General features: G+C 40.8%; 1 protein-coding gene across 1 annotated transcript in view; it reads left to right on the top strand.

Annotated features, from left to right (window-relative positions):
* csmd2 (CUB and Sushi multiple domains 2) overlaps nt 1-13,028 on the top strand; it is an 896,539-nt gene that overhangs the window by 454,737 nt on the left and 428,774 nt on the right. Inside the window, exons 13-15 of the mRNA XM_073034487.1 lie at nt 3,146-3,333; nt 7,828-8,016; nt 9,209-9,325. Coding sequence (XP_072890588.1) covers nt 3,146-3,333; nt 7,828-8,016; nt 9,209-9,325 — 494 coding nt within the window. The remainder of the gene's footprint in view (nt 1-3,145; nt 3,334-7,827; nt 8,017-9,208; nt 9,326-13,028) is intronic.

Genomic DNA, 13,028 nt, shown 5'->3' with positions numbered 1-13,028 from the left:
CACCTTGCCCAATGGTGACCTGCAGGCTTGCAGAGGGAAGGAGCTCCTTTGTTAGAGACGTATCTCTGTCTTACCACCCAACTAAGAAATAAGAGATTGCTATTGATGGATCCTTTAGAGGATGCCAAATATTGATGTATTCAAAAAGGAAGAGAAAGCATTTCATACACTCCCTTGATCTACCTGAGTTGTTGATGAAAGGGGAGAAATATTTAGAGATTAATGAATGATGAAAAGGTTCTTTTAATATGCAGGTCTCTCATTTTTCCCACGTAAAACCATAAACCATTGGAAATGCTCTGGGAATGAGTTAGAAGTACCTGGGGATACGAATGTACAATAAACTGGACTGGTCAAAGAACGCTGAGGCTGTCTACAAGAAGGGTCAGAGCCGTCTCTATTTCCTGAGGAGACTGAGGTCCTTTAACATCTGCCGGACGATGCTGGGGATGTTCTATGAGTCTGTGGTGGCCAGTGCTATCATCTTTGCTGTTGTGTGCTGGGGCAGCAGGCTGACTCCAACAAAATTAACAAACTCATTCGCAAGACCAGTGATGTTGTGGGGGTGGAACTGGTCTCTCTGACGGTGATGTCTGAAAAGAGGATGCTGTCCAAGTTGCATGCCATCTTGGACGATGTCTCCCATCCACTCGATAATGTATTGGTTAGGCACAGGAGTACTTTCAGCCAGAGACTCATTCCACCGAGATGCAACACTGAGCATCATAGGAAGTCATTCCTGACATGTGGCTGTTGTGTTTTACTATTTATTTTTATGTTTATTACTTAGTGTTGCGTTTGTTATGTTACGATTGTACTGCTCCTGGGAAACGCTGTCTCATTCTGCCCTGCAGAGCTGATGTATGGTTAGAATGACAATAAAGTTTTTGAATCTTGAATCTTGAATCTTGAAACTTTACAACTCCTCCCTCGGAGTGTCAGACACTCTGAGCCAATAGGCTGGTCCTGGACTTTTTTCCACTTGACATAATTTACTTATAATTATTTAATTATTTCAGGTTTTATTTTGCTATATTTCTACTCTATTCTTACTTGATTCAACTGAAACGAAACCCAATTTCCCTCGGGATCAATAATATGTCTAATCTAATCTAATCTAGAATCAGCCAGCATCAGTGGAAAGAGAAACAGTTTCAGGATGAGGACCTTCTATTAGTATTGCGTAATGCTGTTGGCAAATGATGCTGCTGTGCCTGAGGTTTCAGACAGGCTGAGGAAGATAAGGAGGGATATATTATTTTTGGAACATTGCTTAGAATGCAATTTGTGTAATTACCTCTCTCACCTTATCTCCTTGCCCACCAAGCACCCAGACAGAATATAAGGTGTTGTTCCTCCAACTTAAGAGTGCCCTCATCACAGACTTCAACTGTGAGTCATTTGGGGTCACATACTGTGTCCGGTGCTCCTGGTGTGGGTCCCTCCTCTAACTGGTGAGACTTGACGTAGATTGGAAGACCGCTTGGCCGAGCACCTATGCTCTGTTCACCAGAAAAAGCAGGATCTCCCAGTCGCCACACTTCTTAATTCCACTTCCCATTCCCATTCAGATATTTCTATCTATGGCCTCCTTCACTGTCGTGAGGAGGCCACACTTATGTTGGAGGAAAAACACCTTATATTCTTTCTGGGCAGCCTCTAAACCTGATGGCATGAACATTGATTTCTCAAACTTCTGGTAATGCCTCCCTGACAGTTCACCTTTCCCGATCCCCTTTTCACTTCTCTCAGCTTATCTCCTTGCCCACCTATCACCTCCCTCTGGTGCTCCTTCCCCTTTGCTTGCTTCCATGGCTCTCTGACCTCTTCTATCAGACTTGCTGTTCTCCAGCCCTGTATCTCTTTCAGCAATCAACTTCCCAGTTATTTACTTCATTCCTCCCCCTTCAGGTTTCACCTGTCACCTGTTGTTTCTCTCTCCCCTCCCTCTCAGACTTTTAAATCTACTCCTTAGCTTTTTTTTCTCCAGTCCTGCCGAGTCTCGGCCCAAAACGTCAACTGTACCTTTTTCCATAGATGCTGCCCGTTCTGCTGAATTCCTCCAGCATTTTGTGTGTGTGCTGCCCAGCTTCTACCACTTGCCTGCATGTTATGGGCAACTTTCAAGAGTCAGTTAACCTAACAGCCAGCATATCCTATCAATAGAAGTCGGAGGACCCAGAGGAACCAATGTACACACAAAGAGAGCACTAAAAGTTGCAGCAATATGCTACTTGAAAAGTTGTCTTTGAAGAACAAATCAATGATGCATTATCCAGCATCAGTACATTGCTTGAAGTGGTGATTAGTTAACAAGCTGCGTTTCTGATTTAACTCGGAAGAAGGGAATATATTTCTTGACCAATTATTAAGAAGGCATAAAACTTTATAGGTCATAAAACTCCTCTCATATACGTATCTGCTTCCAGTAGCCACAGTGGGGTCAATTTCAGTACTGGACTCAAATTCCAGGTTGCCTTACCTATCTCCTCTTACCAGGATATTAACAGTCAAGTCCACACACCTTTATCAATTCCAAAACACATTCCCACACATTATTCCTTATCTCAACCATTGACCCCAACCTTAACCTGACACCTTCTCCCCAACTGTTCTTTGATTTCATCCCTACCACCGTGTGGCTCTTCACTGCCTTGATACAACCCATTCAAGGCTTTAACAAGTTGTTCACGGCTACACTATTGATTCCCATGTATTAATGCTGGGTTTCACTGAGACTTTCCATTGAATGCCCTGCGTGCAATGGGTACAGCACAAGAGCCATTCAGTACAGCTGTTGAATGTTGCAGTGATAGACCTGTAATCACAATGATCATCCTTCTATGGAGTCTCTTCCTACGCCAATGAATCTCCGGCCCAAAGTTTGTTTCAAATACAAAGTGTTACCTTCAGTAAATGTGTGAGAGCCAATAAACAGAACTGCACAGGAACGATAAAGCCTTTAATTCATCAGTCCTGCTTATGCCCATTTTGATTTCATATACCGTGTAGATCACACACTGTTCTAAAAGCACTGGTGGTTTGAAATTTCACAGTAGTGTTACTATTAATGTGCTATTATAGAATACCAACTTCATCGCTGAATGTTTCTCTGCTCAGTATGATATACCTACTCTTTTTCCAGATTTAAAACTGAAGTAAACTATGACACCTTAGAGGTACGAGATGGAAGATCGTACTCTTCACCACTCATAGGAGTATACCACGGTACACAGGTACCTCAGTTTCTGATCAGCACCAGCAACTATCTTTACCTCCTATTCTCTACTGACAAGAGCCACGCGGATGTTGGGTTCCAGATTCGGTTTGAAAGTAAGTTGGTTATCACTGATAGATGGATGTGGGACCTGGATGAAGGAATGATGACATACAGCAGTACTTCATTAAAAGATGGTGTTCGCAGGTGTAGTCCCAGCAGACAATAATGCCTTGATGATCAACTGATGCTTTGCTTTAATTGCTGTAGCTTGATAGTATCCCATGGTTATCCACCCTGGTGTGATTTGCAAACTTACAATATGATCTGTAGGTTTCTTTATTTTTCTGAATACAGACAAAATATTCAGCTGTCCCTGTCCAGATACTCTATAATTGCTTGGCTGTGGGCACTGATTATAATAATCCTTGTTAAATCCATTCACACACAGTTCTGATGAAAGGGAAATAACTGTTGAGAATCAAGAGCCTATTAAAAGGAAGACGCTGCAGATTTGGAAGGATTTCTGATGCATTCAGTTCCTGGCAGAACTCGGAATTCTGAGGGAAATCACTGAATTGGATCCGAGAAGGTGGTGGGGGAGGGGAGCAGGATGGCGCAAACAATTATCTCATTCTGATTATAATACATTGAAGCATTACATATTGAAAGCTATTTAACCTGAGCAATGAAGCAAACTTAGTATCCTATGAGCTAAATCTTAAGTTTGTTAACCGTGGTGGAATCATGCCACAGGACCTTTGTGTTATAAATTCCTGCTGAAAGTGTCCTATTAAATCCCCCTGTGTTTCTCCCAACACTATTGAGATTTAGCAATTAGTATAAGATTAACAGGTCATGTTAGCTTAAACTTCGATTATAACAGACTAATTATTTGAAATGGTATCGTGCAAGTAAATTGTTATTAAATGTATTAATTTCACCATAATAAACATTCAGCTTGATTGTAGACAAATCAGCCTGCTGAAATTTTAATCTAATGACAATTGTGCACAGTTATTATTGTCTGGTCTGAGGCAACACTTGGTGTCATATTTACACTCTCCATGTGCCCTGAGAAAAGATGGCTGGCTGACTAGCAACAACTGTTTTTTACAGCTTAAAATGACTTGAAAAGTCAATACTGTGTTGGGGCGGTCACTGTTAAGCCAGCCTAGCAAAGTTTAGATGGTGAGCTGAATTCCCTGATGGTTGTAAGTGAAGCAGTTTAGCTCTTACAATTGTCTCACTGGTATCGCTCATGACCATTTATTTCTGGTGCTTCTTGCACCTTACAAAATTTAAAACGTATCATTTAGCCATTTGCAATGGTGAGAATTAATGTTGACAATTTGTGACTGTGGGTCATGTGTCAAACTCAGCCTCACTAACAACCTTTATGTACATTTTCAAGCTGCCACTCAAAGCCACCTCTCGGGTGAATGTTGTCAATCTGAGACAGTGACCTCTCACCCATATACTGAGTGAGCTGTAGAGATGATCAAATTGTCTGTTCCTCAGTCAGTGTACTCCGACATACTGAGATTTCAGAATGAGCCTCCGCATCATCAGGGAATCTAGATTCCGGGTACAAGCCACAGTATGTAACCTGCCAAACTCAGTGGAAGTATGGATAGGGCCATAAGACCATAAGAGATAGGAGCAGAATTAGGCCATTCAGCCCACTGAGTCTGCACTGTCAATTAATCAAGGCTGATCCATTTTCTCTCTGAACCTCATTCTCTTACCTTCTTCCCATAACCTTTCATGCCCTGACTAATCAAGAACCTAGCAAACTCTAGCTTAAGTGCACCCAATGACCTGGCCTCCACAGCCTCCTGTGCCAATGAATTCCACAGATGCACCACCCTCTGGCTAAATAAATTCCTCTTTATCTCTGTTCTAAATGGACGTCCCTCTATTTTGAGTCTGTCCTCTCTGGTCCTAGACCCTCCACATCCGCTTCACATCCACTCTATCTAGGCCTTTCAGCATTTGATAGATTTCAATGAGATCCCCTTCATTCTTCTAAACTCCATCAAGTACAGGCCCAGAGCCATCAAACGCTCCTCATATGTTAACCTTTTCATTACCAAAATCATTCTTGTGAACTGCCTCTGAACTCTCTCCAATGTCAGCACAACCTTTTTTAAATAAGGGGCCCAAAGCTGCTCACAGTACTCCAAGTGAAGCCTCACTAACACCTTATAAAGCTGCTTGTTATATTCTAACTTTTATATTCTAGTCCTCACGAAATGAACCCTAACATTGCATTTGCCCTCCTCTCCACTGACTCAACCTGCAAGTTAACCTTTAGGGAATCCTGCACAAGGACTCCCAAGTCCCTTTGCACCTCAGATTTATGAATTTTCTCTCCATTTTGAAAACAGTCTACCCTTCTATTTCTTCTACAAAGTGCATGACCATACACCTCCCAACACTGTATTCCATCAGCCACTCCTTTGTCTATTATTCTGATCTATCTAAGTCCTTCTTCAGCCTCTCTGCTTCCTCAACACTACCTGTCGTTCCACCTATCTCGGTACCATTCGCAAACTTGGTCACAAAGCTATCAATTTCTTCATACAAAAATCTCTTTCACTTCTGGACTCTCCTCTGGACAATATCCGAAGGCATTTTGAAGACCTGGCTATCCACTATATATAAGAAGTGCAACACACAGTACTTTTTATTTGATGCAACACGATGAAGGTTATTTTTTGCAGTATCTGATTATACCCCCCACCACCCTACCATCCCCGCAGCTCTCTCCCCACTATTCCACCAGTTATAATATACAAGAGAGAACGAATGGCAGCTTCTTGCCTCAGTGAACCCTCCTTGCTCACTGTCAAATCAGGTTTTTCATTTAAGCTGCTACCTGAGACATGAAGCAACTTCCCTGACATGGTGTCTCTGCAGCTGTCTCCTTTGTTACCCGGTATCTGTAGTGAACTTCATATGCAGCATGACAAGAGATGAGCGTCATTTGATCTCTGCCTATCCTTCAGAGGAACTGCTTCAGTAAAACAAAAATATAATGGATAGAATCAGATTTGATAACCTCATATCAATCATTCGGATTCCCTTTGCTATCACGACAATCCCACAATGTTTGAGAAGCTAATTTCAATCCTGGATTCAACATACATTTTTTAAATGACTCATATTAATGAAACAATTCACTTCAGGCCCAAAACACATTTTTCAGTGTTGTGTATTCAGTACTTGTTCTCTTTGAAATAAGGATGCTAATTGCTGTTTCCTAGTCACTATGAAAATTTGACTGGGTGCTTAATAGCTTCCAGGTGTCAATCATGGTTACCATTCTAACACTATTGTAAAAACTGTCAGGCACAGGATGATGTTTTTCTTCATGAAATGCTCCCTGTCAAGGAAAAGGGAATGTGGCTTACACTGTACTTGAGGGCACCCGTGGTGGATGATACACATGTCATTTTGGTCCTCCCAATGCAGTGCCAGGCTGGGAGTGATGTTGATTAATAATCACTTACCTTTATCCTGTTTCCAAACCATAATCAACCAGCTGCCCCCTTCATTAATCCAGTCCTAGCCTGCAACAAGCCCGGTCAATGGTCCTGGGCCCCACATCTCAACTTCGGAATCAGAGTCAGGTTTAATATTGCCGGCATATGCCGTGAAATTTATTAACTTCATGTCCAGACCCAAGGTAATTCTAATCCTAATTCTGCATCCAATCTCAGAAGCAACAGATTTTGTTTCTTTGCCCGTTACTCCTAAACCCCAGGAAACACCAAGTGCCAACCTTCCTGTGCTTGATCCTGCTTCATACCAAATATAGGGCACTGATGCCACTACTCACCACCGTAACACTGGTTCTAATCAGGTCCGTGGTTCCCAATGTCTGGAGCTTGGCCCGAGGAAAAGACTATTGGGCAGGATAATCTTGGTGATAAGAAGTGTAACCAAAGCTTTCCACCAAACCATAAAAATCCAGTATGGTCTTTGCTAGCAACTTATGTAAATTCTGACTCACCCTTTGATAACGGTTGTTCTGCAAATTCTAGGCAGCAACTTCCATCCATTAGTAAGAAAAAACAATTTTGTTTAATGTACAAAATGTAATGTCACAGTGCAGAAGCCATCTCCTGCACAATTTTGCCTGAACGATCAGGGAAGACCAATTTTTGGATCAAAAATTGTGTTTTAATAAAGAAATCTATTTTTTTTAAAAAAAACAGCAAAGATTTAAAGAATATTTATTATTGAAGTAGTGTATGTATGCAGGATACAACCCTAAGATTCATCTTCCCACAGACAGCCATGAAACAGAGAAAACCATAAAATCTGTTCAAAGAGAAATGTCAAACCCCTGATGCACGTAAAAGAGAACAAAACATACATATGTTCTCCTAACCTGGCAGCATCCTGATATACCTGCATAATGAGGTGATCAGAATTGAATGTTGTTAGTCAATAGTTTGATGTCCTTCTTATTGAAATAATCTTTAAATAGTTTAATTCAACAATTGTGTATGTTGATAATAAAACCACTTTTAATAACAGAAACGTCAAATTAATTGGACAGTTTGCTTATATTATACCTCCTCCAATCATTACATTTTCAGGTGTTAAACTGCAATCTGATTCTTGTTTGGATCCTGGAATTCCCGTAAATGGCCTGCGTTATGGAAATAGATTTTATATTGGATCTTCTGTGACCTTTGGCTGCGACCCAGGGTATACGCTAAGTGATGACGAAGCCCTTGTTTGTGAACCCAATTACCAATGGAGTCGTGCTTTACCCAGCTGTGAAGGTATTCCTGCAATTTTTAGAGTTGTAGTGGACAATGTGGGTTCAGATCGCAGCAAACGTTTCCAGACAGGGCATATGGTCTCATTGTCATTTTTGGCTGGTTGCTTTGGAAAAGAAAAGGAAGTGAACTGAGGAGAGAGTTCCTGAGCTGTAAGTCTCACCATCTACAAAAAAAAAATCATGAAGTTGATGGCATGAACATCGCTACTTGATCTTTTTTGGGTGGTCAAATATTTGCAGGTAACACTCCTCCCTCTACGTATTGGATGAGATCTGTAGTCACCTGGGGACATAAGTTTGAGAGGGGGTAAAGAGCGGGTGGGGTAGAGAATGTAAGATGTGAATATCGGAATTCAGGTGACTCTAAAAAACATGAATTTGTATTTTCTAGTTAAAAGTTCTATCGTATTGTGTAACCAAAAATATGCATAGGGATCAAGCCGCAGTGTCATTCAGAACTTATGTTCTGTATTTTTTTCAACTGATATGCAGACTTTCCCCAAAATAAGGAGAGGACTTTGAAAGACATTTTCCATATCTCTGGGGCATCCTCTGGGAGTTATTTATGACTCTGGCATTATCAGAGACATTGCATTCATTTTTGGTTTTAGTGAAATAGCTTTCCTAGCAGTTGGGGGGGGGGGGGGATTGCATAACTTTGTTCTGTGCACTATTAAGATTGTTACATTGAAATCGGTTCCATTCAAACTAAGCAGCTCTTCATAAATTATTCATCAGTGACTACATTGATTCTTCTATTAGTTTTATTACCACCAAGTTCTGAAAAGAGCCTTTTGAATAATATATGAAGATTAACTATGAACAGAAGTGCTGGTGAGCTGGTAATGTCAAAAATATTAAGTATTTTTTGAATGTTTGTTATTGAACAAATAATTTATGCTCATTGGCTCAGTCATTTTACTCACTTTATGTCTTTATACCCAAAGTAGCAATAACTTAAGTTTGATCCACCAGCAAGCCTTTTTCTCAGAAAAACCTTTCCCATCACAAGTGTTAATTTGCACGTAATTGAAGATCTGATTCAGTTTTAAACTGACAAATTAGTCCACTGGTATTGTATAAATGCATTAAAGCATAGCCTGCTGGATATCATTTCCATAGTTCAAAGCATCTGCGAAGAAGTAAGTTGTTAATTAAGGAGCTCTGTGAACTTGTTTCTCTGTATGGTTTAGCTTTGTGTGGAGGCTACATTCGTGGACCAAGTGGAACCATCCTGTCTCCTGGCTTTCCCGATTTTTATAGGAATTCTCTGAATTGTACCTGGACAATAGAGACATCACATGGCAAAGGTAACACTTATACACTTAAGTTTCCTCAGAAAAATGTTAGGGTGTTCAGACCTTTGTCCATTTTTAAAAGCACCATTCTGCAGGATACTAGAAATGACCATTGTTGTTACTTCATTTTAAATGATAACTTTGTTTCAATATCTTTGCTGTTTTATTTTATCAGAATGATTATTGACAATATTATTATGGAGTCTGGTCGTTACGAAACAGTCTATAAGGTAGTAAAGTATGCTAAAAAGCCACCACACCTGAGACTTTGATGTTACTAGACTAGCAGATTTACCAGGGCATTGGACACATGTCTTTTTATTGATTCGTCACACAGTATGAAATTTTTATTTTCCAGCAAATCAAGTAAGTTGAAAGGGAGCGTGAGGTGATTTGGGAAATGGGGCTCGGTGGGAGTGTGGATAACAGGGCCCGATTAACGTGAAATAGCCATAGAAACAGCAGTCCTGCTGAGCAAAGAGGAGCATAGGAATCTGAACCCCAGCTAGTCGGAAGAACCGTGAGAACCATAAGCCCAATGAGTCAGCAGGGAAGGCAGCGAACATTTCCTGATGACCCCGATGTTGAGCGGTAGGGATTGCTCAATAGGGTTCCCCAAGAATCAGTGCTGCGACCTCAGTTCTAAATGGACAGGAATGTAGGTGGGCTAAGTGGTATATCTGCAGATGACAGGGGAATTGGTGGAGTTGTGGATAGTGAAGAAGGTTATCAAAGGGTTCACCGGGATAGAGAACAGTGGGAAATGTGGGAAGAGAGATAGCAGATGGAGTTTAATCCATAGAACTATGAGATGTTACATTTTAGGAAGTCAAATGCAAGAAGAAAATATAGAGTAAAAACTTGGAAGTTTTATCAGTGAAAGAGATAAAGGGTTGGATAAGGGGGTATCTGATAGGAGGGGGTAGAAGACCAGGGAAGAAAGGGGATAGGGAGGAGCATCAGTGGGAGGTGATGGACAGGTAGGGAGATGAGGTGAGAGAGGGAATCAAGAATGCCTCTCATACACCTCTCTCAGATCACCTCTCATCCTCCACCGCTCCAAGGAAAAAGGCCAAGTATGCATAGATGGGACAGAGAGAGAGAGAGAGATTCTTTTTCATAGGGTGGAAATTTCAAATGCTATTAGAGATTAAATTAAAGTATACATTTGTTCCTCTAACGGAGCTGTAGTTGATTTCTTTACTTTTCCCATGAATGCTGTCAAGTGCATACCTACAAAGTAAATGTGGCCTTAGATCCTGCTCTGATAGAGTGCAAGAACAAGTCCTGTGAGGTTCGCAGTACATTTTAGCAATCAATAATATTCAGTTACATTGGTTTGCAGTGGAGAATTTCTTGACTTGATCCTATTTTTAAATCCTCTCCATTTGCATCAGAACTTCAGCCTTAGGGAAAGGATGTTTTTTACATTTTAGAGTTGCTCTTCATGAATATGTTAATTGACAAGGAGACTACTTAAATTAGTTTGCTTCTGTCTCAAAGCCCTTCGCAGCCAATGATGTTCCTTTAAAATCACTGTTCTAATGTAGGAAACAAGTTCAAAAGTTCAAAGTAAATTTATTGCGAAGTATGTATGCCATATACAACCTCGAGATTCATTTTCTTCAAGGCACTCACAGTAAAATAAAGAAATACAATTGAATCCATGAAAAAACATACAAAACAAAGACAGAGTTCCTGAAAGTGAGTCTTCAGGCTGCCTATTACTTTCCTCTGGGTACCCTCCTCCTTCCCTTTCATCTATTGTGCACTCTCCTCTCCTATTAGATTCTTTATTCTCCAGCCCTTGACCTTTCCCACCCACTTGGCTTCATATATCGTCTTCCTGCTAGCCTCCTTCCCATCTTTTAATTCAGGTATCTTCCATCTTCCTTCTCAGTCCTGAAGAAGGGTCTCGGCCCAAAACATCGACTGTTCACTCCTTTCCAAAGATGCTGACCGACCGTGTGGTGCTAGACGGTCAGTTCAGTGCTGAGGCGAAGGTAACCATCCACGCTGGTCCAGGAGCCCGCTTGTGTTAGAGCAACAACTGTTCCTGAACCAGGAGGCATGGGACCCAAGACTCTTGCATCTCTTGCCCAATGGTGGTAGCGAGAAGAGAGGGAGTTGGGTCAAATGCAGGCAGGCGAGATGGGCTCAGACAGACAATGCCAAGATTTTTCAACACAGCCAAGTTCTTCAAATTAATATTGCTTAACAACCATGTAATCTTTCTTAAACATGAGGATAAATACTGCAAGGCACCATAGAGAATCTGCTTTCTCTTTTTCACAATTCTGTACACATCAGGCATACAGGAATGTCTTTTCACGCTGGTGCACACCCTTAATCACTTTAAGCTGCCTTCTTATATTGCACAGGCAAATCAGTTGTCAATAAAACAGTAAATTTAGGTAGTTTAGAAAGGACCATTAAAAATTAACCTGATGCTCTTAGTCATGATTGAATTGTTGCTGGCAATGCAAAACCCATGCATCACTCACGTAAATCATCGTGCAGATTCAAACTGCAATCCTGATCCAACTGGTAGAGCTTGGTTGAATAATGTGTTCTTATCTGAGATTTAAACTTAAGCCCTTTGAATGAGAATCTAACACTTGACTGCTGGGGTCACTGGACCATTCAGATTTATTGACATTGAGGTCTATTGCTCTGCACCTAGAGATAAAAACGGAAGTTCTATCAAAGTTTCCATCTGTGCCAGCTGTCATAAAGAATATCACATGTACATGCTCAACGGCCCAGTTTACAGAGTGCTCAGCAACAGCTATTACAGCACAATCACTTCTCATAATGCCTCTGGGTGAGCAAAGCATATAATTAAGAATTTATTTTGTTGTTAAATGAATACGTTATAAAGCTCCCTTGTGCTGCCCGGGAATTTGTGCACAAGAGTCAAATGTCTCAGAAATGTCCCAGAAAGAAGCTACAACACCTTAAAATGAACACCGCAGACTAATGAAGAGCTGCTTAAAGCACTGATCCACTAATGGTACCACATCAGAAACTAGTTTCTACAAAGAGGGAAATACGTCAATGTGACTAAAATTGCACTCATTGGCCACTTTATTAGATACACCCATACACCTGCTCATTAACACACATATCTAATTAGCCAATCATGTGGCAGCAACTCAATGTATAAAAGAATGTCAAGAGATCCAGTTGTTCAGACCAAACATCAGAATCAGGAAGAAATGTGATCTTAGTGTCATTGACAGTGGAATGATTGTTGGTGCCAGAAGGGGTGTTTTGAATATCTCAGAAACTCTTGATCTCTTGGGATTTCCATACACAACAGTCTGTAGCATTTACAAAAAAAATAGTTAAAAAAATGAAAAAAAATGCATCCAGTGAGTGGCAGTTCTGTGGGCAAAAGCACCTTGTTAATGAGAGAGGTCAGAGGAGAATGGCCAGATTTGTTCAAGATGACAGTAACTCAAGCAACTATGTGTTGCAATAGTGGTATGTTGAACAGCATCTCTGAATGCAGAACATGTCAAACCTTGAAATGGATGAGCTACAACAGCAGACCTCAAACATAATCTCAGTGGCCTCTTTATTAGGTACAGCAGGTATTAATAAATCAGCCACTGAGTATATACTGTGCATTTTCATTAGTTAGGCATTAAAGATCAGCACAGAACCAAAAATATATAGCATCAGTTGTAGAATCTTTTCAATTCTTTGAACC

Source organism: Hemitrygon akajei, chromosome 32 (genome assembly GCF_048418815.1).
Source record: "Hemitrygon akajei chromosome 32, sHemAka1.3, whole genome shotgun sequence".
NCBI lineage: Eukaryota > Metazoa > Chordata > Chondrichthyes > Myliobatiformes > Dasyatidae > Hemitrygon > Hemitrygon akajei.
This window is presented reverse-complemented; position numbering and strand designations above follow the sequence as displayed.